Genomic DNA, 27,912 nt, shown 5'->3' with positions numbered 1-27,912 from the left:
GCCCATGGGCCCCCACTAGGGGACTTCGGTATGGACGCTATAGTTGTACAATTACATTATGCTATAATGGTAAATAAAAACATCGTATTATCATTAATAATAGTTTATTTAGTCAACATGGTGTACAGTTGGTATTACTCGGTTAGTTTCGTCAAGCCAGCACAACCGTTTACGCCGGATTAATAGAAAAAACATTACTTTCGACATTATAAAAATAGCTTTGCGTCTTTTTACAATGTACAAAGTTAGAAGCTACGATAACATGCGGCCTGCGGAGCCTTGAGGTCCCACGGCGGCTGTTGCGGTCACATCACAGATGTAGCTTTGTTTAGAACAGCACGATTCGGTATAAGGCCATTTTAAATTTCGAAGGTATTCGCTAAATTTTCCACAATCAAATTTCAGTCCGTTCGTATTAAGAATGCAGCTAATCATTATCCGTCGATTTACCTCGAAGTAACCGCGACGATGCGAAAGGCACTGTAGATGATGATGATCACTGATTATGAGGAATATTCAATTGGCGTTGATCTCTTAAGGAATCCCGCAATCTGCGAAACTATACAACCTAATAGACCAAGGTGCAAGATTTTGTATTTCAAAAATCAGGATAGAGAAATGATATATATAAATATATATACAACCTATTTATATGTAAACAAATTGAGAGTTTGTGTCATTGTAAGAGAACGAAAGACAAGCAAGTGATTCGGAAATCTGAGCAATCACAGATATCGCCTATAGTAGCAAGACTCCTAAAGAAACGCGCCATCCATAAAAAAATTAAATTCCTGGTGCAAGTGCTTTTTAGAAGGGAGATGACATCTCGAAGGTGGCAGGCAACAACTAGAAATTACTCAAAACCAATTGAGAAAAAAATAATACAATGTCCCATAAATCAACGTGAAACTAATATTTGGTTAAAACAGGTTAGTGGGCAACCTTGAATAATTTGAAAATCGAATAAATATACTTTTATAATTATTGCCTTTAAAAACTCAGTCTGTGATGTTCTATGGCTAAAACTACCAATCTTTTTTCTTTATTTTTTAACGTTCATGTAACATTGACCCTTGTGTAAAGAAAAAGTAATACTGCGATTTCCTGATTTGGAATGAAAACACTTTACTAAATGAAAATCGACTTATTTCTGATTTTTGGAACGCTTATATATACGAACGTATCACTTGCAATCTGGTAATTGTCTTTCGCCTCATTACTATGAAAATAGACAAACAAATAACAGACTTTTAGTGATGAAAAGACAGCCAATTCAGCAAAATATATGACATATCCGTGCGATGTTGAATTGAAATAGAAAAACCACGTTAAAATCCTAAAAAACATAACTGAAGTGTTATTGATTTTTTTTTGAAAGGTTATTATTTATTTATTCGTTAATTACTAAACTGCTGAATACCTTCAAACTTTAACATCTGAATTAAAAACAATGGCCCCTAGGATGTCGTATAGAGATGACAACTACTAATATGATGCATTATGAATCGTTAAAAATATTAAAATGATGCGAAGTCAAGGTCGCCGCGAAGGCACTGGCTGTATGGCTGCAAGTTTTTTTTTTAAATAAAAAAAGTCGCGCCAATTTTATTTTGACGTTTGTAATAATTAGGAATATGTGAAAGCGCAAAACCGTTAATTACATTTTAATGATATTAATGAGAGGAAAAACCGATTAAAATATAACCTCTGTGAATGTTAATTTTACTGGGCGGCTCTAGTTATGTAGTAAGGTGATAGGAACTAGTGTTAAAACAAATATAGGATGAATAAAAAGTCGAGAGATGAACTATAATGTAAAAACTATTTTAACATAACAAATCGAATAATCTAAATATTTTTATTTTATTTAATACGAGTCTCATGAATAAGCAAAGTGATGTATGAACATGCATATAAGTTAATAGTGTAATAAACAATATATACAGATAATATACAATGATGTTAGGATGAGGCCAACGTCAAACAAACCCTGACTGCACGTTGAAAACGATAAAAAGACGCGGGAAAACAATAAAAATACTAATATTTCGTCGATTTTCACGACGAATTCTACTTGTTTTTGTTTCCATCGCACTACACGAAGACGCACCTTTTTCAAGTGGTTCTGACTTGGGGACTTATCTGGTCTTATTGTTGATACATTCATCATTGTGTTTATAGGGGAGTGGAGGCGATCACATAATGTGACAAGTGACACTATTTTAGAAACTTAATCTGTACAAAAATTATAAATTTTATTTTATTTTAGATATTTATCAATTAATAAAATTTTTATCAAGGATCTGGTTTAAGCAGTGTAAATTTTCTAAGGGGTTCTAGAAAATTGTAACATGGTGTGACATAGAGAATGAAAAGGGATTGGTATAGAAAAAAATTCAGAAAAGTAAAATTTCAGGTGACGCATTATATGAACGTCAGGAGACAGCTGTTTTTATCTATAAGGGTATGTATGTTTGTGACAGCACGAGGGAAGTACACCACCGTCAAGTTATCTGTTCTTAAATGTCTCATGTGCGTCAATCTTGCCCTTCCCCGTCTCACTACAAAGGTTCTGATACTTGTACTGTAAACTATGGGACGCGTCCTCGTGAATGGCTTAACTAAAACTATTGCTTACAAAACAAACACAAAACTATACGATAACGTAGCTTATTATCAATAACATTAGAGCGCAATTCGCCTGCACGACGCTCATACAAAAGTTAACAACGCGATACCGCCAAACACTTAAATCATTACTACAAATTAAATATACATTACATCAGTCTACCGTAAAACTATATACACATGTACAAGGCGTTACAATAGATTTACATCGAAAAATATTTTTAATTAGAATTTTAAAAAATAAGAAAAATTATTATTAAACATCAATAACTACATGTCACATATATGAAATATAACATTGTAAAAAAGGTATAAATGATAAATTAAGTAGGTATTAATCCATACTTGTTCACACATAGTCCATACATTTTGAATGTAAAGAGATATACGTCATAGTGATAAAAATAATTATAAAAAATTGTCAAAGTATATTTTCCTAGTATCGTATTTACTACACCTGAGGTAGCGAAGTATGTGTTGAGCAATCCAATCTTTGTGTTCGTAAACATGGATCATATCTATTATGCTTTCACTTTGATTCTCTTTTGAAGACTTGTCAAGGAAATATACAGACGGATGCCATCATTACACTTTATTAGCTAGACAATAGGCAATATAAAAAAGAACAGAATATAAATATTAATAGAGGGTGAAGAATGTAGTGAAAGTCTACAAATAAAACAGAAGAATAGGAATAACCGTTACACAAGCATTTCGATTTTTAAAATTAAAAAAAAACCTTCCGTCACCCATTTCAAAATCGGCCATGTTGAATGTGACAATCTTCTGTATTTCGAGGGAATAAAATTGCATATATATTTATATACACACACACATATATATTTAGAGTAATAAACAAAAATTGTTTCAATGCCATAATTTTAAAATAATTTCTCAATTTAAGTACGTTACTCTTGCAGAAAATATATATTGCATTATTATATTACTTTGTAACTTCGTGAAAAATTTAGAAATAAGACATAACTAGACATCTTGCAATATGAATCGAAAGTGTCAAAAATAATGTAACATGTGATAATTGTAACAGTAATTTGCCATTTTATTCCCTAGATGCGCAGACGCATATTCAAACCATATTTGAAAACGGATGAAGCGAAATAATTGTAAACTTAACTTTCAAAATACTAGATGACCATTTTAAATTAATGACAATGAATATTGAGGCAAATTAAAGGATACTTCTCTAACAAACCGATTCTTGCTTTCTCCATCTCCTCTTGCTTTCTTGTCTGGGCAAACAAAACATGCCATCGCCTATTAAAATTGGTCGAATCTGAGATGCAGTCTAAAGTTAGAAAGAGACAGCTATTATTCAATTGGTTACGGATACATTCGTTTACTCAATACTGACAAGGACAACGCTATATGAAGAGCAAATCCATTGAACCTCTTTCTTATAAATGTGGGTTATATCTTGATAGATATGTTAGTTATACGATAAGGATGTGACGTCATTTTATAATGACAGAATACGTGACGTCACTGTGGTGTGATCACTCATCCCATTCTCCGTCACTGTCTGCGTCGCTCTCCTCCGAATCGGAGGAGTGTATGGCGCGATTTCTTTCATTCAAAGCCCTCGCGAGGGCTTCGGCGAGACCGCAAGCTGGGACTGGACCTTCAGGCCTTGTCCGTTCGCCTGAACTGCTCGTAGATCTGGACACCTGAAACCATTGGCTCGTCGATAAAGACCCACAATAGTGTCCAACAGAAAATTTCCGAACTATTTCAAAAAGAAAGAAAAAAAGTATTTCCGAGATTAAATTTTTATGTATTTCGCAAGATAAAAATATAAAACACATTCAATTTCCAACATTTGCATATAAAAATATTATAAGTCAATTAAAAACCATGCAAAAAAACATTATAATTAAAAATATATACAACGAAATTATAAAAAAAACCAGCATTTCACTTTTGAAATTTAACACGACACATGTAACTAAACTGAAGATTGCAATTTCAAATTATTATTTATTCTGTATTAAAATGTATTACTTCTTGTCTCGTACAATTAAAGTGTGTTGTATATTCTGGCGTAATATATTTAATTAATCTATTACAGAGATGTTAAGAAAATATTTTTTTTATATATTAAATAGGCGGAAAAGTGCGCAGTTTTAGTCATCAAACTGAACGCCATTAATTTTTAGATCAACCTTCAGTTTATTACAATTATTGTTAAGTAATCTCCCCTATAACACCGTACAATAGTTTAGCGTAATAGGAAACGCTTCCTAGGATCATTCTAGAATAACAGACTCATATGACTAGATGACACATTATGTTCATATGACCTCTTTTAAATTTACCTACTAGAGATTTCAATTGAACATACAGAATGATTGGTTACAAGTATAAAAAACTCTGTTAGGTTGCTCTGGAAGGGTGAAAATGTAATATATAAACCATACGAAATTGATTATAAATATTGTAATGTTTATAAAGGAAGAAATCCAGGAAAATCACCGCGTTATTGAGGGAATACAATTGTTATAAGAGGCACATGAAAACGCGTTATACGAGTATCGTGTTATAGCGAGGATCAAATATGACTTCTGTAAGTTGAATAATTATGTTAAAAACAATAAAAAGTTATTCGTCAAGAATGAACACAATGACACTAACCGATTTAAGATCGACGCCTCGCCGAATTTCACTCAAGAGGTTGCTCCTGTTGCATTCGTTTTGTGATGGCTTGGAACCGACCTCTACATGCTGTGAACGATATAAGAATGTGTTTACATTGGTAACAAAATTACAACTCATTGTTACAAAAGCTTGTAAATGCTTTAAAAATATTGTTCACCGGATATTTTCGAATAGATCCGATCCGAACCTCATCACCGTTTAAGCCCTACTACGTCGACTGTTGGACAATCATCACCCATAGATTACCTACGGGACCACTTCAAAGGAGCCCGCATCTTCTGACGATCTTAACAGAGTTGGATCAAGGCCCAAGCAGTCAGTTGTTATAAATCAAAATGGGTGCTTTCATATGTCTCATTTTGTTTTTACATATAACGAACTCAATGTAACGTATGTATATATGCTGGTATTGTGAACCAATAATTGCAATGACCGCACTTGCGCTGCCCGTACCTATCGATGCTTGTCGTTTAACTTTAACCATGACGTCGGTTCACTTAGTGGGCAGGGGGAGGGAGGGGGGCTTACCCACGTCGCATTCACCGGCTCATGGTAGCCATTCGCCAACCTACTGCCACTTGAGATGAACAATTAATGCACTAATGATGTCATAAGTAAATCACGTACGTTGTAAAGCACCGAGTATAGCCCTTTCTTCTTATAAGGCTCTCCGAAAATGAATTATATATATATATATATATATATATATGTGTGTTTTGGAAAACGAGATCGTATTTACCTTCAGTTGTTTGTTGCCGCTACGTATGCTCTCCATGAGTGCGGCGCGCGCATCGCTGGGCGGGGCGCTGGTGGCCGGAGGTGGTGGGGGCGGTGGCACGGGAGGAGCAGGCGGCGCTGGCGGCGGGGGAGGAGGAACACCCGGCGGAGGGGGAGGTGGCACAGCCGGCGGCATGTTCGCCGCACACGGCAGAGCTAGCAACATTATACACATCATTTATCACCATTACGTCGATAATAAGTCTATGAAACTTACATCGATTAGTTTAGGACTTATGTTGTGCATAGATTTAAACAAATATGTAGCGAAGCTGGAGTGCTCAATCAGGAACCTCGGCTTTTGCCGCTACATTTTACTATAGTAGTGCGTTGGAAAGAGGCGGTAGTGCACCGTCGGCCTAAGCCCTAAAGAGAGTTTGTCATCCAGGACTACATCAAGATAAAGATAGAAAAGTGTTGCTATCTCCCTCTGGGACGAGACATGAATTCCAATATTGTGAAACACTCACGTTGTGGCGGACGTGGCGGCGGGTTCCTTGGCGCAGCGAGCGATGGCGGCGGAGGAGGGGGAACTGCACGCGCCGGCGGCGGGGGTGGTGCCCTTGATGCTGCGATGTAAACTCAAGTTTATTAACATATTTCTAAGGTTTATTATGCATATTACGACTTACATATAAAGGCATATTAATTCGTATAAGACAGAAAAGCATACAATTTATTTGCTTTCAACTAATTTATGGTTGTATATGTAATAAATAACATATTATTATAAACATATTTATATTTATAATGATATTTAAACAAATGATTGTTTGCTATCTGTCCTTGCAGATTTTGTACAGTCAGAAATCATTGTTCTGTCGCATTCCAAGAGATAAATTCAATTAACGTTACATATTTCAGAGCGATGAACGCTTTATACAAGGTGAATCAAAATATTAGGAGCACTGGAAAGTAATGTCGTTTCTGTCGACATATTTTCTCTTCATCGCATCGCATCGGCGGAAGCTCCATTGGGTGACTAAGCTTAAAAGTCCGCACGAGAGGACGCCTGGTCACAACATGGTTGTGCAAGTTTTTAAAAGGTAGTTTTGTAAATGAATAAATAAAAATAGTGTTAATGAATTACTTACGAGGGGCTGGCGGGTGTGCCGGCGCACGTGAAGGCACGGGGGGCGCAGGTGGCGCGGGAGGAGCCGGCGGCGCTGACTGCGGCGCCATGTGTCGCACCGTGTCTGTCAACAAACGTATCGTTTATAAACTAACACAATAGGTATATACAGGTTACAGGTGTAAAAACTTTAAAGGAGTAAATATAATATTCAACATTCAATGGTTTCAGAAATGAACTAGTGTAACTAAAAAAGCGTTTTCAAAACTTGGTTCACTAGAAAATAAAATCAATTATTGTTATTCCTGCAGAGTGTGTTGACAGAAGCCATTGTCCTGTCGCATTCAAATAAAAAAGTAAATGTACAAAAAAACCAAGGTCACCGATGTAGCTACAAAATATTTCTTGTCTGAAGTAGCAGTATGCGAAGCGCTCGTGGAACCGATGGCTTTAGGGACCGAAAGATGAAATCCGACATTTTTAAGGTCACGAAAAGTCGCTGAATGCAGGTAGCGCAAGAACACACATCGTGGTGATCTTAGAGGAAGCCTGCTTTACAGTGGTCCTCTTTTGAATATGATGATAAAATAAATAACGCATTTCACGAGAGCTAACATATATGTGGGTTATTTATTTAATCTTCGTGAGACACTATTCTGTGCTGTATCTCGTCACTAGAAACATACATCCTTCGGTAGAGCGCCGAAGGCGATCAGCCTTGACCTTGGTTACGTGACATAGCTGGAGGGCTCCCTTGGCAACTTTAAGTCGAGACGATACATCATTTGTAATCAAAAAAGCAGAATATTGGGACTAATGTTTCGTGTTGTGGTCCCATCAGTGGGAATATAACATTGCTAATACTTACTTTTAACCGGTCGCGGTGCTTCATGCAAGTCGTCTTTGACCGCGTCGATGCCGCCATGTGTGTTGATGAAGTCGTATATAAAATCCCTCGTGTCGGGATCCTGTAGCTGTGTAATCGAAATGCCCACTTTCGAGAAGAACGACCGCATCTCCTCCGGGAGGTCCACATCAAAGCCTTAAAAATATATATTACGAATTTAAACAACGTATAAACGTCATAATAAATAAATTGTCACAGGAACACACGTGGATTCTCAAAATACCTGTACAGGTTTAAAGCTCAAAGGGAGTTCCTCGTGCATCTGTGACCCAGAGATGGACCAGACCGTGGTGCACGCAATTACTTGCTGCCCCACATATGGAGGACATAGGAAATAGGTAGGAGCATTGCTTGAACATCGTTTTCCTTTTGGAATAGGAGGAAAGCCGCCATACTTATTTGCGGTTTTGTTGTTGGATTGTAGGTGACATCAGTGGGAAAAACAAAAACGTGCAACAGGAAATGTGGCGAGGAATAGGAGGCGATGCGTGAATGTAATGTGAATGAATGATGTATGCTGAACGAATGAAAATATGAAGAATGAAAAGGGGAATAAATATAGAAATTGTAATAGATAAAAGACGGAAGATGAAAGTAGGAGGGTGTATATCTGTCCCGAAAACAAGATGGGAGAAAGAATATTTATAAAAAAAATAATAATAAATTACCACATGTATCCAGTACATCTATTTTCATATTTCGCTTAAGGCTAAAAGTATATTTAAATATTGTTACAAAGCACGAGTTACAGAACCCTATAAACAATTAACCCGGAACCCCTGTATCAGGAATTGCCATGAACATGCGTGACCTTGAAGTTATTTATAAATCCTTGTGTACGGTTCTCGGAAATTCTAACAGAGTACTATCTCGAACTTACTAGAACCTTATCTGTAGTATAAAAAGGTGTACTCCCCATGACGACAGTTCAGTGTTGTTTTTTGAGTTATTAGATTAAGATCTACGATCAATGATACGTGAATATTTGATAAGTTATTTAACCTAAACTATTCAGTATTATAAAATAAAAGTATTTAAAAGATCAAATGAATTACCTTTGGAAGCATCCCACCCCACGTGAGATATATGCTGGAAGTCTTTAGGAAAGCCTATGTCCGCTTTCGTCAACTTCCGTGCTTTAGGCTTTTTGCCTTTTAGTGTGTAACCACCTGTTTTAAAACATACTATGTTACTCACATTGTAAAATAACATTTTAACACAAAATCATAACCATTCTCATTTAAAACAAAAAAGTGTACAAGTAAAATCAATGTAATAATTCATAAGAAACTGGCCGATTATTAGTATACTTAAACTTTTTTATATCATGGTATTCCGTTCCAAATTTAAATAAATCGGTTATGAATTGCACTAATGTGTTTTTAATATTATACGTTATCTAGTAATAAATGTGTCACATGTACGATTAGGTTCACAGATAATTAAAATTCACGCGCTGTTAACGCGTGTTGTCAAAAGTGGTTTAGCAGATCCCATTAAAAAAAATTTCACCCTTAGTTAAAACTTAACGGAGGAGGAGTTTAGGAGTTTATTTTGCACATTAGTAATTTACCAGAAATAAACAATAACATAATGGTAATATAAAAAAATTGTTAAAAAAACTTTTACCTTAAACGGTTTTTTAAACGGTTTTATTTGATACCCATAATTTTCCCATGGTTGTGGAAAAATATGAACCTAGTCAGCCATATTGACATAATCATCGTGTTTTACTAGTGTAGCCCTTTCATTTGATACCCATATTGAGGGGGTTAAGGAATAATATGTAATCCGCCATTTTGTATCGGCGGCCATCTTATATTTATAATATTATTGATTTTATTATATTGTATTGTCATCTAAATTAAATGTGTGTACCAAATTTCAGATCAATCTGACAACGGAAAGGTGCTTAAATTTCAATGTCCAATTTTGACCCAAATAAATAAACAAATAAATTCCGTACGGGTCGAACTAAATAAAACCGTTTAAAAAGAAAAAGGGTTGGATGTTCGGATTACTACATATTGAAACCAATATCTGTCCGTTCCTGCAGAACTTTTAAAGCCAGAAGTTAATGGCCTGTCGCACTTCAATTCGAAAAATAAATTAATTTTAACTTATTTCAAAGTGATCATTTTATACAGGATGATTGTAAATATGTGTAAGGTTTTGGCTAATAAATTTCAATTCATACTTCTGAAACTTTTACACATATATATATAATCATCCTAAAGATTTCGTAATGGCTGCCGTCTGGAGAGGAATATGTTACCAGTTAATGATGATGGAGCCTTAACGGGTTGTGGGGCGGGCAGGGACTGCGAAGGCACCGGCGGTGGGGCTGCGACTCCGTTGTGCCGAATGGACCTCTGTGACGCGGAACTGTTAGCACGGGCCGCCTGCATAGATCTCAACCGGCGTTCTGTAACATAGGTAAATATTATATTAAGATATGAATCAATTTATACATCATTGTACGAGAGCTGTCAAGTGGCAGCCACGAGCCGGTGGACGAGGCGCGGGTCTCGCACTTGGTAGACCGACGACACTGTCAAGACCGCAAGAAATCACTGCATACGAACAGCGCACGACCGGTCATCGTAGTGAAGGAGGCGTATGTTTTGAAGTAAACGTCAATCGGCTAACGTGATGATGATATAAAAGAGGCTCTATCTGATGTTATCTTTGTCTTTAATTTAAAACACATATTGTCAATGTCATTTCAAAAGAAAAAAAAATATGTAACCTATTCCAGACTGATGATCATTGATTAATTATGAAATATATAAATAAATTTTGCAATTTAATAACCATGATTTATGCAACTGTTAAATTAAAATATTAATTTGTAGCACGTAAACTGTCAGACGCGCGAAGTTCGAAGGTAAATGTCAAAGCCGCATAATTTTTTTTTAAATTTCTGTGCTATTCTAGAATTATCTTTTCCCCACTAGAATGACCTACAAAGTATTATATAACTTTAAAAAAAGATGAATAAAGTCGGTAAAACTACTCTCAAGTTATACCGTGGTAATAGAATATAATGTGAATTATTTTTCTATTTGTAAATATTTACAGATGAATGGTAACATGATTATCGAATGATGAAATAAAATCCAAGTGAAACAAACATTATTTTTTTAAAACGATTGTAATTACAGCAAACAAAGAAATACTAAAAATTTGGGCTCAAAATATTAACGAATTCAATACAAATAACAATAAAGTCGAAAACAATAAAGATCACAAAATAAATATACATTTTGTAATATCTCGTTTCTATTAAAAACAGACAGAAACTACTTTCAAAAATCAGTTCAATTATTGATGTGAACAAAAAAATCAGGAACAATCTCGGGCATTGGTGGCCCTCACTTAGGTAAATTAAATAATTTTATAAGATGAATATATGTTAAGTTATTAATATATTAATATATAATTATAGATTTCGTAATGGCTTTCGTTCAATGACGAATATTTTCATTCAAATCCACCAGGGCAGAGACGATTTATTTGCATTTATTTATATACTCCGTATTATATATAATCTGTTATATATATCTACATCCATTTCCAAAACCTTCTATCAGTTGATAACCGCTCGCTTTATTTTTCCTCATTAACCAAATCTAAGATAAGACTACAATATCCCAACTAATTCCGTAACGTTTTAATTTATTCTTACGCAAGATTTTTGAATATGGAATCGCATAAAAATACTTTTTAATTATATTTTAAATATTACTTTTATAAGTACTCGTGAAGTTTATTACTGTTTCTATGCACCGCATAAAAACAAGTTTGAGTATACAAACATTGTTTTGAATACAGGGTGTTTAAAAATCTCCGTCATTCTCCGGTGGAAGCAACCGGTATCGCCGTTACCGGTCTCGTGTTATAAGATAAAATACTTGCTGATAAAATCGCGCGAACGCCGCCCGTGTTTATTGTATAAACAATTTGTTAGTAAACATTTTTATTGCAGGCGAGCCGGGAACGCGAATTTGATCGATAAACAAATGTAGATGAAATCATAGTATTATCAAATTCATGTTAATAATACACATTATGCATTTAATTGTAACGCCATTACTTATGAGCCCCGAATGAAATAGACGCTAAAAGTTTTTGACTAGCGATAATTAATCTGTTGTTTAACACTAATGCTGGCATTAGATCTATAAGGTCCACCAGATAGATTTTTATGGTCTAGATTAATGATCTAAGGGATACCAAAGAAATAAACTAAAATTGTAAATGTGATGCTATAAAAATTGTAGAGTAGAGTGATCGGTGATGTATGGTAGGATGATATAGAACGATAAAAGTATGTAAGAGATCGTGATGAAAGACAGATGAAAAGACTTTTCCTGTGAACCACCCCCACACCTTAGTGCCACTTAACACTATATTTACGGATATTGAAAAACTTCAATTTTATTGTACGAGTCAAATTGATTCACAACCGTTAAAATAAGTATACCACATTCTATAATGCGAATTGAATAGGTCTGCGGGGAAGAGGAATGAACGTTTACATATACACACACACACACACACACACATATATATATATATATATATATATATATATATACACACACACATATGCGCGTGTGTGTGTGTACATATGACATATATAGTTATAAAAATAAGTTTCCACCTCATATATATCCTTCGGGCGTGGCCTGATACTTTTTGATTAAGTAGTTTCTAGAACCTTCTCGGTGACATGATCGTTGTTTCTTCATTACATATCTATACTAATGAAGTAAGTTTTTCTGCAATATAGGCACTATATCAGTAGCTTTAAAAGTACCTCTGAGATAATTATTTCTCATCCTATCCTTTGGGGTATAAATACGGCCAATAAGAACTATTTAAAGTTGAAATTTATATACATAGGGCAACATTATCTTAATTATATGTAAGAATGTGACGAACTCTCCGCTATCGTATCTTTAAAAAAATATATATATACATATATCTTTATGGAAACTGGTGTTGCAAATAAGATGGCTACTGTCGGTAATCGTGAATCGATTGATATATGTGGGTAGTCCAAAATATAATAATAATATTTATCAATGCTTTAAATCTGTATATATTTCATGGTGCAGTCACATTCGCACCGTAAGAATATCAAAAAGTTTTACTTTTACTTTGAGTTGTAAACATGAAACATTTTTTAATAATGTATTTTTATAATTTTAATGCCAATTATAAATATAAAGACTTTTTTTAATGAAATTGATGCTAAAAATATCAAATAAAATGTTGCAAAACAGACACTAAAAAATCGTTAATAAAGATGGCGTGAAACTTTTCCTTAGTCATGCCTGTTCCGGTTTCAGATTGAATGTTTCCGGTGGGGTTTCGTAACGAGGTCGATGACCTTCGCGTGTTTGGTTAGTGTCTGTACCGCATCTGTCAATGCAGGTGAGATGAGCCGTGTTCACACTGCACCGCTAGTTTTTTTACTTTTAACTGAATCGTAAACAAATCAAATTTTTAATCGCGTCTCTATGTTCGATGTTTGAATATCTACTTATTACAGATTATAAAAATATCGACACTTAATATGAGTCTATACAGCTTTAAAAGTGTAAATAGCTCATTTGTCAACGAAAAGATTTTAAGCTTTTACATGTATTATAAATCACCCGGTATATAGTAACTCTGACCGAACACGTTTTTTCTTTAATAACTTATAGCATTATCAATTATGCACAGACATATAGTAAACCATAATTAATTTTGATACACAGTTATCCGAATTTTGCAAAGGCTTCTTTGGTACTATACTATCATTATTTTATTTATTAAACCTTAATTTTTTTTTAATTTACCATACATTAATTAAAAGCATCCGTGCTATACATTCACCCCTTTTAAGTTTTTACACCTATAATCCATCACCCTGTATAGATAATAATAAATAGCCAAATGTATTTTAGCTCAAAACAGCTTTAGCAAATTACTTACATTTTTTTAATATTCATGACAAAGGTTTTATGAAGCAAAAAGAAGAAAGTTCCAAATAAATATTAAAATCAAAACGTTTCTGTACCATTATAAATCGCAGAGTATATTGAAATACCTATCCTTACTTATTTTAATATAGTATTTTATTTTACATCGCGTGAAACGTCAAACGCGCAAACTTCAAAGCGTACTGACATATGTGCGTAGTTCATAGCGAACTGTCAAATTCACAGTAAACCGTTATTTGTGCTTATAAATGCGTTATATAGTAGCGGTAATGGTTTCTACTCAGTTTTTTAACTCCTTGGCCAACACGATTTTTGCCAATTTCGGGAGAAATAGTGAAAAAGAAAATCGGTCGCACCGTGCCATTCAACTGTGCAACCGTGTACCTGACATGGGCAAAATGTATATTTTGCATGACATGTATATTTCAGTGCAATGAAAGGAATTGTTAAATAATAAACAGTGTTTGGGTACAAACAGTAATTTTAAAGACCTCTAGGATGCAATTTGAGTAAATTGATAAGTTAACAAAAATAATTTATTATTTAAAAGTGGATAATGAATTAATAGCAATTTACAAATGAATACTTAGTTTAATTAAACCACGGATCAGACTCGCGGCTTTTGTCTTCGGAAGAAATATTTCACCATGAGTCATACTCGTGGTTATAGGCCAAAGGGTTAAACATTTTTTTTTTCATAATAAACTTGTACTAACTTATAAAAAAAAATTAAAATTGGAAAATTATTCTCAGATTACCATGGAAATAAGCATAAATTTTTATATAAAGATTTAATATCTGGTTCTGAAAATTAAATCAATTGTTATTACATTATTGTAACAGTAAATAAATGTTATTTATTGATTTCGAAATAGAAAGACGACATTTGTGAGATGGGAAAGAGTATATTCGACTCTATAAATACTATCGAATCTAAAAAACATCACGTTACACGGTGACCGTCTGAGGTTGTTTTCTTGAACACATTATATTTATATTTATGAAACAGTAAGTAATTGCTAGATAGACTTTTTTACTATAATTACAAGGAAAAAAAGCTTTAAGCGGTCAACTAGTCACAGTTTCAGCAAATAGATGCCCACTGCATGACTTAGGCCACTCCCAAAAGATATCTATAGGGGAAAAACCATTATCGCGCCGCGTGGCAGGCAGGTTGGCGATCACAGTGTGGTATTATGGTACGCAGATGACGGCGCTGCCCATCCTCTTGAAATTTGTTTATTGGCAGTGGTAATCCTATACGATTAATGAACAAAATCTGAATTATTTAAGATTGTAACCCGGATTTCGAACTGGCGACATACCGCTGAGCTACCAGTGCCCAATGGTCAACTTAGACAAATAGTAAAATAGTATTTTTCAAATTCGAATCGATTTTCCCAACCGTTTTTATTTGATCGAAATTTGCGTATCTTGGTTTGTTGACTATTTTTCATGTTTGATATTTTAGCGTATAAATCATACATTGTTAAATTTCAATTAAAAAAGAGCATCTTTTGAGTTTCTGGCCGGATCTTCTCAGCAGATCAGCATTCCGTGCCGGACATAGCTTACTACTTATAATATTAAAATAATTGACGATTGACAAAAGTACAAGTGAATGCCTGTTAGAATATAGACAATATGTTTGAGGAAATTAGTATCAATTTTTACATTTAAATCTAACAATTAACCCTTCGTGTGCTGCAACATGGCGCCTGTCAGTATCTAGAACGATTTTTTTAAAAGATAAATGAGATATTATTGTTTGATCAGGTGGTTTGCGTTACATTCAGAGCAAGCGACTTAAAACTGTATTTATAAGGCGGTTCGATATAAAGTAGCCTAATTTATTTCGGTCAGATCTGACCCGTACGCACCGGCAGTTGACGGGTTAAAAATAAAAAGTATTTCTTTAAAAATCAACTTTCACTTTTCCTACCTTCTCGTCTCTGCTTTCGTACTTCGATCCTTTCGATAAGCGTATCCTTAAGTAGTTTCGCTTCATCTTCATTGGCGAAATTAAACGCTGTCATGTAGTCCTGTAAAAGATAAAAAAAATAATCTTAATAATTATTAATAATACTTAATTTATTAATAATAAACTTTAACTACTATATATAATATTAAACGTGGCTCTATGGTTGCGACGCTTCTGCCTTGACGTTCACAACAAACGATTAACGTCAGTTAAGTTTCATACAAACACAGATTATAAATTTAAATATTACCTATTTTATATGGAGGATAAAATTAATAATAACTCATTTAAAAGTATTTTAGGTATTTTGTGATGTATTACAATTAAGTATATAGTTTGGAGTATTAAAACTCTTTTTTCTAATATGTATAAATTTAAATTTGTGGCAATTTGTGACAAATTTGAATTAAATAAACATAAGTGTAGATGAGTTACTTCTCAGTAGTCCATAGCGTTGTATGACGATACCTGGGTACGGTTGCTCTCGTCTGACAAGCCGTGTATTGTATTTAGAGAGGTCTCCTAGCTTCGCTCTAGCCAACCAAATTTTAATTGTCCTATCAACGCATCTTTCAAAAATGAGATGTTCACATTTGGAACGGGATTTATATAAAATACAATGCTGCGAATATTCTTTAAAAATTATCAATTTTCCCTATTCCAGATAAGATCTGTTCAATGTTTCCGAGATTGCTTAGAATTGTCCTATTTAGATGTAGGTTTATTTGGTATAAGGCTCACCATATTAGCACATTTTTTATGAGTACGCATATATACAATACCCGACGATAAATATTGCACATCGACCTTTGGAAAGAGACAATCGTTATCTCTGTCGCACGAAATACAACGGCTGACAAAACGTCACATAGGTAGCGTGGGACATAGGTAGTGCTCTACGAAGCCGAAATTAGCCGATTTTTATATGCGTACTCATGAAAAATATGGAAATATGGTCAGCCTTAAACCATATAAACCTACATCTACATATAAATCGTTTCAGGACAATACTAAGTAACCTCGGAAACATTGGACAGATCTTATCTGGAATCGGGAAATATGATAATTTTTAAAGAATCTTCGCAGCGTTGTATTGTAAAGGTCGATGTGCAATATTTATCGCCGGGTATTGTAATAAAATTTCACAAGATATCTATGTTACACAAGATAAATAGGTTCTAAATCTTAAATTAAAAGTATTTCATTAAATAAATCTTGTTATAGCATTCAAGAGTTATTGTTTGATCGAAGTGTGTGGACCTTGGTTCGATGACTCATTTACACGGTTAAAATTATAATGTACACATGAAAAATTAATCAATTCCATTTAAAAAAGCAACTGTTGAGTTTCTGGCAGGCTCTTATCAGCAAATCAGTGTTTGAAGCCGGTGGTGACTTACTACTTATAATGATAAAATAATCAAATCGATAAAGAGAAGCGACTCTGCGTAACCAGGATTTAAAAGTGCATGTAAATACCTAGTTGAATACAGATATTTTAAATTTGAAATTCGAATTTGTGAGTTCTCAAACAGTAGAGCACACTTGTATTATTATATCTATACATAACACAATCACTAAGGCATACTATTACATTTTTTATACGAAACCAGACACGATTCTACGCAGGTTTCAATATCAAAAGCGAGAGACAAAAGCAGTTCTGTCTTCGGCCTTTGGTTCGCTCCACCTTTTGTGAATATCCTTTCAGCCTATAGACATCCATAAGACATAGGCCTCCCCCAAAGATATCTATGTGGAATATACCATAATCGTCACGCACGATAGGTGGGTTGGCAATCGCAGTGTGGTGATATGGTAGGCAGAGGACACTGCGGCCCGTTCGCTGAAAACTTGATTATGAACAGTGGTAATCCTATATATAGAGGAAATTTTATAAGACTGTATCCCGGAAGTAGAACTCGCGACCTACGATTGCAAATCTCAGTCCTTTACCGCTGAACTACAACCGCTCTTTGTGAACGAAATTTTATAAAATCCATGCTTAGTGATTTTTATCATGCCAAATAAAATATTCCCGCCAAGTTTCCGGTAAGACTGGTCAACTTTAAGATCTTTGCTTGAAAATATGACTCCTCACCCCGTATTCCGTTCTTAGCTGGTATCTCCTCGACAAAAGGAATATTTATGGAACATCTAAAGCCTCTAAGCCTTATAATTTTAGAGATATCTTGATGAGTCAGTATATAGGTACAAATCTCTGATATATTACCAAGCTATACATAGTTTATAGATCTGATATTAAAAATGTAGTTAAACCAGTCCTATAAACATTAAAAACATTTAAGGGTGTGTCAATGTTATGACGCAGCGACGGTTGGCCGCCGATGAATTCAAACGCGCGAGACGAGAATATTTTACGCATTGTTAATGCCGAGACCGAAAAGCGTTTGCGTAATGTCGGTGACGTAAGCCGTTTCCCGACTGTCCCTCGGACACGGTTGCGGAAATAGAAAGCTTGCTTCACAAATCAAGTGTTACGTTGCGCAAACACGTAGACAATGAGACTGACTGAACTCATTTTGACGCGACCCACTGCGTAACTAGGTATCAATTATTTTAACGAATAAACGTAATATAAGACGTCATAGTTTCGAAATGATTCACAGCGCGACATCGATTGATCGATTAGTAATCGACAACTTCATGTTGTGTCATTAATGATATCTACATTTAGTCTCATCATTTATACTTATATCCTCAAGATGTGGCTGAGAGAGTCCACAGTACGCTGCAATCCCGAGCGGTCTTGATTCTCGCGCTTTACTTCGCTCCACGTCATTCCAACTGCCTTCACTTCTGCAGTGATCGTACGCCGCCAGGTTTGCTTTGGGCGACCACGTCTTCGCTTTCCTTGAGGATTCCATTCTAGGGCTTTCAGTATGTAATCAGGGTCCCTTCGGAGCGTGTGGCATATTTAGTTCCACTTGCCGCATTTGATCTGCTGGTCGATCAGCATCGCAGCGTGTTCAAAGATCTATGTTGGAGACTTTTTCAGTCCAGTATATACCGTAGAACACTTAATTAAAACAACACTATCTAGTTTAACACGTTTCGTTTTGTCTTTTCGGCAAAGGTATCCTAAGCCAATAACTGTTCCGTATAGTCGCAGTAACTACTTAATAAAACTAATTTCTAACGCCTACGCGTAGTTTGAATAAAATCGCCAATTTTGAATTTAACAAATTTTATTAATAATCGACGTGCATTAAAGCAAAAAACGTTTGGAATTTTTTAGTTAGTACACATCTTTGTTTCACATTCCATATTTGCTGTTAACTTTAGTCTTGATGAATGCGAATGAGTAAGCTTCCTATGTCTCTATATAGATTTTATTCATTTCTTTTTCTTCTGTACATTTTCACTTAAATTAACATAAAGCTTAGAAGCGGACTGTCACATGCGCGAAGTTCATAGTGAACTGTCAAATACGAACCAGTCATGTTCTGAAGTTTTAGAGACAATTTTTCGATTTTTTTTTTAAATTAACAAACAAAAGATTAAGAAACTTATAAAATAATGAATAGAATCGGTAAATCCTAATAATAAATAAAAGGTAATATTTCATTAGTTGCATTTGAATTTTAGATATAATATTGTTATTATTATTAATTTTTTATCGAATTTGTTGTATAACCGCTTATAACGATGGTACTGTATTCACTGTGTAACACTTATTGCCATTAATAGTAAAGTCATAAAGATTTTATAGATGTACATGAATATTAATATCTTTGAAATTGAAAGTGGTGCATGGGAAAAATTATAAAGCTACTATACTTTTTGCAATTACATCAACGAATCGAATAAATTATACTGTTATCGCCGTGTAGAGAAAATTCCAGGAAATGTAGTAATAATGTCACTGGATAGTAATAAAGAGCAATGAATGTATTTTCGTGACATATAGAAGGTAATACAATATCTACAAGATTAAATTAGATATGTGAAGATCCCTGGAGGAGCGAAAGACCGATATAGCTTCGTGGATTGTCAACTTAAGCTGGTAGTGGTCAAGCCACATATCCCGCCGCTGATGGCCACTGGAACCTTGAGGTTCTGATGTGAATACCATCGGTCTGCAAGCGCCGCGTCTTGCGCCTTTAGACAAATTCATTCGTCGCCTGAAGACGCTAGATGAAAATCGCTTCCGACCGGTCCTATTGGAAATATATCGAAGAGATCTATGTCCAGTAAATGCTAATGCCTGATAAAATTATGATGATGAACAGTAAATGGCCATCAACTAAATATATTTAAATATTTAATGGACTCTGTGTTTGGCACTAATCGGTGTAACATAACTCTTGAAGATGCCCCGTGGAGGAGTGAAAAACGTGTTGAGAAATTTGCCAGTGGCGGTTGTGATTCGCATTGTTTGCCGCATACGCATTTATCAGCGGGCTGGCGGGCGGTGCACTTTGTTGCACGACTACCACTGCATGTGCGGAAGAGGCTAAATATTGGTCCTTTTCTTAAATATATTTAAAGCTATCCAACAAATGTGAGTATTTTACATTACAATCGCATATTACTTGTAATAAAGGCAGCGTTCGTTTTTATTTGTATTTCAATATATTTTGTTTTATTTTTGTTAATGAATAGAATTGAAAATTTAACTTAAAGTTATTGGTTTATTTTATTTATATCAAAATTTTTAGAACATTGCAATAAATGTTATTTTTTGATATCACAACAAACACCCTGATACGACGCATGACATTCATCTAATGTAATTACAACAAACTAATTGCGGAGATAGATTAAAATTTACTCAAGTAGTCACATGTTATATAGTTAAAAAAAACGCATAATTGAATAATAATAAATAAAAAAGTCGTCTAAAACCAGACGCTTTTAAACCAAAAACCGGTTCTGATATCTCGTTATTAAAGACACCAACGGTTGGGTTTTTCTACACCATGGTGGTGGATTTCCAACCTGTGGTAGTACGCTGTACTAAGGATACGTTGGGTCTAAATGGGGGTACGTGAAAAACGTATTGTAAATGACAAAAATACTTACAAATTTAAACAATTGACTTATAATTTGTTAGAGTTATAATATGTATAGATCTCTACAGACAGCACTAGGAGACATGAAGTAAAGACATATTATTAGGAATAGATACGGAGTAATCGGGCATTTTGATTCGGCACTTTATTTGGCGCAGGATGCTGAAAAGAGACGCTGCAAATATCAAGCGAATACTGCTTTGTAGAGCATTGTTTTTATATAGTCGGGCAGCAGTAAGTTCAGACGTACCAAATCAATTGCCGTTTGTACTGTGTTGTAAAAAATCTAAATATTGCAACTTACCTCGGCTTCAAAAGTGTGCAGATAAGGCCTGGGGCTTTTATATTCAATTTGAAGGTAAACCTCGTGTTCCCAAATCAAGGCCTTTCTGTATAGACAGTATATACGAAAGAAGTATGAACGCCTGCCGTTATCTTTGATCAGGCAGAGGACGCCGGTGTCTTTCTTTTTCCATTCCGAGTGTGCTGGACCTTCCGTTGTGAAGAGTTGAACCACGGCCGTCGCCAGACTCTGTACCAAAAAAAAAAAATTTAATTTCATGTCATGTATATATTATAGCGGCCACTGCTTTTGGGGGCCTTTCATAACCCTACCAATTTGTGGGAGAGGGTCGTTCATTATCTTTATTGATTTTTTCAGGCTCTTATTTTCTTACTCTTAGTCACGGTCATTCTTCACATGATCTATCTTTCCTGTTCTTTCATTCCACAATTTTATCTATCTTTCTCTTCCATTCTAAATACCATTCATTCATCGCCTCATTTCCTTCATCGCATTTCTCAATTTTAACCCTCTTTTTTTCATATTCTTGCTTTTTTATGCTATTTAGTTTTTATTATAATTTCATAGCGTATATTGAAACTAAAGCTAATATTAACATATTAGAGTAAAAGAAGTAGTATATATTGAATAGATTATTTTATTTATATTTTTAGGGTATAAAAACTCCAAGTGGCATTTCCATAGTCTAGGTTCGAGTGAGCAGCGCGCAGCATACTGCAATATCATCGGATCGAAATCTTAAATTGCGGGCGCTCCATGGAGTGACTAAACCATAGGGCCCCTTCCCCCTTAGGGGACCTCGTCATAGGCTGTCACTCGCTTAGCATTCCGACTCGAGGACGCCCGAGAGAACCTCTTCTCCTTCCACCCCTATCTGGTTGGAAACAGGGATTACATTTTTATTAACAATTTTTTTACTTTTTTTATTTTTTTTTTAATTCCATTCTCTCATCTTTCATTACTCACAATATATATCTTACTGCTCGCTAATTCCACATATCAATCTACTTTTCTCTTCCACTCCTACTGCAATTGAGTCTATTTGTATATGTCATAGCTTTTTTAGTTAATTTTACATCTTATACATATATATTAGTTTTTTTATTTCTCTTATTTTCAATATTAGCTTTTACATATTTAATTTATTTCTATTATAGTTTAGTTCTGATATATATATCTATACTGCACTGTTCCTATTTACTACTGTTCTGCAGAAGTTGAGGATGGGAGAAAAGACTGAAGAAATTCCGGCAACGCTTATGTCAAGATAGATGGGTGGTTGGTGACCCTGGGTATACACGAGCCGACCACGATGGTTGGTTTTCGAATAGCTGTAGAATGTTTTGTATGATGCCTGTCTGAAGTTCGTGGCATATGGAGACTCAAGAACATGCCTTGGCCGCAGGCGCTTGCATGTTTCGGGTGTGACTGGTTTTTTTTTCCCTCTTTTTTTATGGTTCCCGTTCTATTGGGACTTTCATTTGATTAAGGTTAAAAAATTTCTAATTACATATTCCTACCTTCCTTCACAATATATTTATTGCCATCTTTTTTTTTACAATTAGCAAAGCTTCCATACATCGTCTTTCTTCGCCCATCTACATTCCCTGATTGCAAATTTACATAACATATAACAAATTTTTATGACTTATTTTTACATTACACATTATTTCTAGTTTTACAATTAGAATTTATAGCCATTCTATTTTTAAACTTTTAATTTTTATCAACAGTTTTGTGTATTGCCTGCGAGTCTTACCGACCTTTAGTATCTAAGGTTAAGTTTTATTCTTATTTATTGTGATTTGGTTCGTTTTTTTACAATACTCAAGAAATGTAGTGTTTGTATTGTCGTTGCCCATCAGAGAGGCGATGCTTTCTCCCTCTATATTAATGGAATCAGGCGTTACCTCGCGGAAGTCCATCCTAAGCAAGAAAAGGACCAATATTAAGCCACTTCCGCACATGCAGTGGTATTCATATAATATATACATCAATTAAATGCACCGCCCGCCAGCCCATGTCACACCGATTAGTGCTAAATGTGGTAGTGGCACTAATCGGTGTGACATGGCTCCTGAGGATGCCCCGTGGAGGGGTGAAACACGTGTTAAATGATTTGGCGGTGTCGGTTGTGATTCGCATTGTTTGCCGCATACGCATTTATCAGCGGGCTGGCGGGCGGTGCATTTAATTGCATGACTACCACTGCATGTGCGAAAGTGGCTAAATATTGACTCTACCTTGGAATCAGAGCGGAGGGTGTCACTGTCTTTTAAGTGACGACCACTACTATCGAGTTCGTGTGTTGAGCGGCAGGATTAAAACAATGGATCGATGCCTGTTTTATTACGTGGGCGGTCGTTGGTGATTCCAAGTCTATATCTTGGTTTTCATTAGACACGTACTGCGGTGCGCCCGTGTATGTATATACAAATTTAATACAACAGAAAAAAATGTTTAGTTCCGCTGAGGTTCTTTCGTGTGTTTTTTTATGGCCCCCGGCTATTGGGGGCGTCTCGTTCTCCTATCTGTGGGAAGCACCGGTTCGTTTATATTCTTTATAGATTTATTCGCTCCGTTTTATTATCTTTCTACTTCTTTCATTCCACAATTTTCTCAATCTTTCTCTTCCGTTCTAATTCGCCATAGATCCATCCTCAACTACTATATTCAAGGTATTTTTAACTAATACCGTACTTTCTATTTTTATATACATTAACAGTTTGACCTTTGACTCGGACTTACTAATGTTAAATGGTGATGTAGCCTTAATTCTCAAAACCTCTAATAATAACATCCTATCAAAACGTGATCTGTCCCTTTCAAATGCACTTAAGAATGCTATACGAGTATCAAAAAACAGCCCAATTCTAGATCATATTCAAGAAGATTTTCTCCAGTGGTAGAGGCCTTACGATTGTGATCATAGGTCGCGGGTTCGATTGTCGGGATATAGTTTTATATAAAATTCACACATTCATTTTTTTATTTATTGAATCAATAACGGTTAATATTTGCGTAATTTTTTGCTTGCAGTCCTGCATTTCACAGTGTTTAATAAGCTAAGTAATTCTGGTCTCTTCTTAAACTATATCCTAACTATTTTTTGTGCTTTTAAATATTGTTTCAGTCTTTTTTTAAATTATTTGATGGTGTTTTGTTAATCCGTTTTTCGCAAGATCCAAGGTCACTAAAAAGGTCTATCCTGCGGTCTAGTATCTGTGCGGTGGTTGCTTCGTCACATCGATGAATCTTGCAATCGCATCTTGAGTCTCATTTATGTAATATACTTTGTATATTAATTGTATAAGATCGCCACTGCTCACAACTTAGTTTCCAGAGGAAGAGCAGCAGCTTCCCCTGCATATTATGATACCGTGCCGCGATCGCCAACCCATATACCAAAATTTGACGATTTTAATATATCTCTCCCATAAATATCTTTGGGGAAGACCCATGCCTTGTGTGCGTCTATTGGTAAAAACGACAACATAATTGTATTGGTTCAAATTTTCTCAATATACTACTGCCAGGTTTGGAACGTTTAATTCATTGAGAATTCTGGAAACATACTCAATAGTTATTCTTAAAGCCAATTTTACATTTGTTTTCATATTATTAAATGATTTTATTTGCCACATAAAAATAGGTACAATACTAATTCTTAATAGTTTGTAACAGACCAAAAACAGGCCCCTAAGGTCACTTTGAACTCATGTTGTCTAGGTGTAGAGGTCAAGGTTACAAGCCCTTATCTATTGATGAAGGCTGAAAAAATTCTTTAACTAGAAAAAGAAAGTACCTCCATAGATAAAACAATTTAAGCATAGTAATTTATGTGTAATGTATAAATCTCTTAGTTTATACCAGGAGTGGCCAAGCTTTTTGGAAGTCTATGCAATAAAACTTATAAATAATTATTATGTATTTTAAATATGAAATATTTAAAACAAAACATTTATTTTATCTCTCTTGATAATTGTTTCCAATTGTAATGAATAATTTGTTACTAATTTTATTAAATGTCTAGTTAGTCATTACTGGTTGGAATAAATAAACTTCCTTTTATTCATTATATTCAAAAATTTAATGTTTCATAAGATAAACTACAAAGAGAAAACTTAATGTTACACATAGGAAAACAAAACCTGTCAAAACTACTTGTAATGTAACTTTCCGTTGTTATACAAGAAACTAATCCTGCAATCTAACCATCTTTTTATGTCTATGGATAGAATGTTGTAATTCCAGATAGAGTTTAAAGTCACATTTGAATTCACTAACACTTTCACTGCACACAACACATACATATATAGAGAGAAATTAGTTTTATGTTGCTACTGGATTCCCATTTACTTAATACTGCTTAAAACCCAGGTTTACATTAGGTCTACAGGGTGATTGATTACATTCATAAGCTTTAAAACAGTAAATGTATAGCTTATTTTCTGTCAGTTAATGTATGGCACGTTCTATCCAAAAATCAAATTTCAGAAATAATAAATAATGTAATAATAACATATAAAAAATCATTCCCAAGTTTGTATTACCATGTATTAAAATAAATGATGGTTTATTATTTGTTCCAGGACTTGTGTTCATGTTGACTGCCACAAACTATTGACCTGTATTATTCCAATAGAAAAAATAAACTAACTTAACATATTTTAGAGTGACGACTTTATACAGGGTGATGTGATAGATCTGAAAGCTTTTAAGACTTTTGCAGACAAATGGGCTATACAGTTATCCCTTTAGAATGTTTATTTCTATAAAACATCACCTATACTTATAATATTGGCAACACAAACAGTTTTGAGCTGAAATGTTGGATCATGTCATTAGGCATTTATAATTCAAAATTAATTTAAAAAATCTTGAAGGTTTAACAGCCTGTTACAAGTGTTTTAATTTTCTGTGGGAAGCATGTAAAGTAAAATGTTGTTTTTATTATTCTCATAACAATCCTTCTTCAAACAAACCAAATGAAAATATGAAAAAATATGTTGAATTGATAGTCATTCTCGAATTTTAAACTTGTAATCCTTTAGGCAAAATTCATAAACAAGTGGGACATAAATTATGTAATCTTTTAAAATTTTCCCTGTTCCTTGCATCATCTTTCCTTTACTGTGAGATAGTGAGATAGTAGCCTTCCTCCCGCTAGCATATGAAGATGTTACAATATCATTCCTGTTATCTTTATCATCCTTGTTCTACTGATGATCTAATCTAATCTAAATCTAATCAGACCACTGTATTGTTCTGCGACTAGATAATCTGGTAAACATCAGTTTCTCTGAATCTCATCTTGATTCAGCTAGTTAGTTTTTGAAACTAAGCGGCACCACATTTATTTTATGTTGCAAACAAGTTTCTCTAAATATTATTTAATAATTTATTGATATTAAGTTATACTCCTTAGTATAGGTATACTTAAACCTTTTTGACACTGCTTCCAAAATTGACAAATATTTTATATATTCTGTTCATGATAAAAGCAATATTAAATTTTTATCACATAATTTTAGACTTCCTATGACAAAACAGTATTGTAAATCCACAGAGAAGTTGTTTTGAAAAAAAATTACATGAAATATAAGAAGGCTGTATTTATGGCTACATATCAATGTGTTAAATGTTATACAATGTATTAGGCATGATGATATAAAGATAAATACTTTATGATTTAAATAAATTACAAACATAATGTTTTAATTACATAGGTTAAGATTAACTAATTTTGAAACACTTGGGGAAAAAATAGTCATGTGTGTAAAATTTAAACTATGGAATTAAAAAGTTGAATATAGGATAAAACAAAATTTTAAACAGGATATTAAGCATCTCTATATATAATTATATATATATATATATAATTTTATTAAATAATAATTTAAACATTGAAATTACTTCATGGTGGGATTTTATAAACTGTATTTTAACTCATATTGTATTAACGTAGATCATGTAAATAAATTTAGCCAAAATGTTGATACAAATAAATTATGTTCTGCTATAAATACAAAGTTATTTGTTTTACTTTTAAAATAATGACTAATCATGCATTTTAAGCAAAAGTCCTAATATCAATTTATCTAAAGATATACGCTTATCACAAATCGAAACGCTGATAGTTCTTGATATATTTAAAGATATCTAATCTATAGCTAGAATCACGGGGATAGACGCGGTATTTGACCTACCTGGCATTTGGGTCCAATGAGGCTGAACACCTGTTCATTCTCGTCCCGCGACAACAGGATGCTCGACCTGTGCTCTCCCCTCGGCATCCTGCCCATCGACTTTTAAACACACTAATAAAAACACTATAAACAGCCACGGTACAGCCGATCAGTCAAAGCGGTATCCCAGCATTTTTTCATTGAAAAACTTTTTATTTTGCATTGACGATTGACCCTTCGTAGCGATAAAAGCATTTCTCACGAAACTAAAATTTTCATTTTATGTCGAAACGAGATAAACTTGAAAAAATCACGATTTACTTTCTCTATATCCGTACGTGAAACATCAA

At 34.3% G+C, this 27,912-nt stretch overlaps 1 protein-coding gene across 1 annotated transcript; it reads right to left on the bottom strand.

Annotated features, from left to right (window-relative positions):
* Positions 1 to 87: 87 nt before the first annotated feature.
* On the bottom strand, positions 88 to 27,912 carry LOC137929562 (actin nucleation-promoting factor WASL-like). The gene is made up of 11 exons (XM_068772573.1): positions 27,584 to 27,912; positions 21,375 to 21,602; positions 15,996 to 16,095; positions 10,333 to 10,482; positions 9,113 to 9,226; positions 8,019 to 8,192; positions 7,173 to 7,274; positions 6,549 to 6,647; positions 6,041 to 6,234; positions 5,278 to 5,367; positions 88 to 4,313 (listed from the first exon to the last, which is right to left on the bottom strand). Exons 1-11 carry the CDS (start codon positions 27,677 to 27,679, stop codon positions 4,143 to 4,145), a joined length of 1,518 nt encoding a protein of 505 aa, XP_068628674.1. The 5' UTR covers positions 27,680 to 27,912; the 3' UTR covers positions 88 to 4,142.

The sequence above is a fragment of the Battus philenor genome, unplaced genomic scaffold, assembly GCF_028537555.1.
Source record: "Battus philenor isolate CCGP_79_NKW_IND1 unplaced genomic scaffold, ilBatPhil1.0.hap1 SCAF_5, whole genome shotgun sequence".
Classification (NCBI taxonomy): domain Eukaryota; kingdom Metazoa; phylum Arthropoda; class Insecta; order Lepidoptera; family Papilionidae; genus Battus; species Battus philenor.
The sequence above is the reverse complement of the archived record's forward strand: the minus strand, read 5'-3'. Positions and strand labels throughout refer to the sequence as shown.

Excerpts from the sequence above, each read along its gene's own strand:
- LOC137929562 (XM_068772573.1), bottom strand. The coding sequence starts at position 27,679 with ATGGGCAGGATGCCGAGGGGAGAGCACAGGTCGAGCATCCTGTTGTCG. Across the intron at positions 21,603-27,583 it reads TCATTGGACCCAAATGCCAG|AGTCTGGCGACGGCCGTGGT; the intron begins GTAGGTCAAATA and ends TTTTTGGTACAG. Across the intron at positions 5,368-6,040 it reads GCGGCAACAAACAACTGAAG|CATGTAGAGGTCGGTTCCAA; the intron begins GTAAATACGATC and ends TATCGTTCACAG.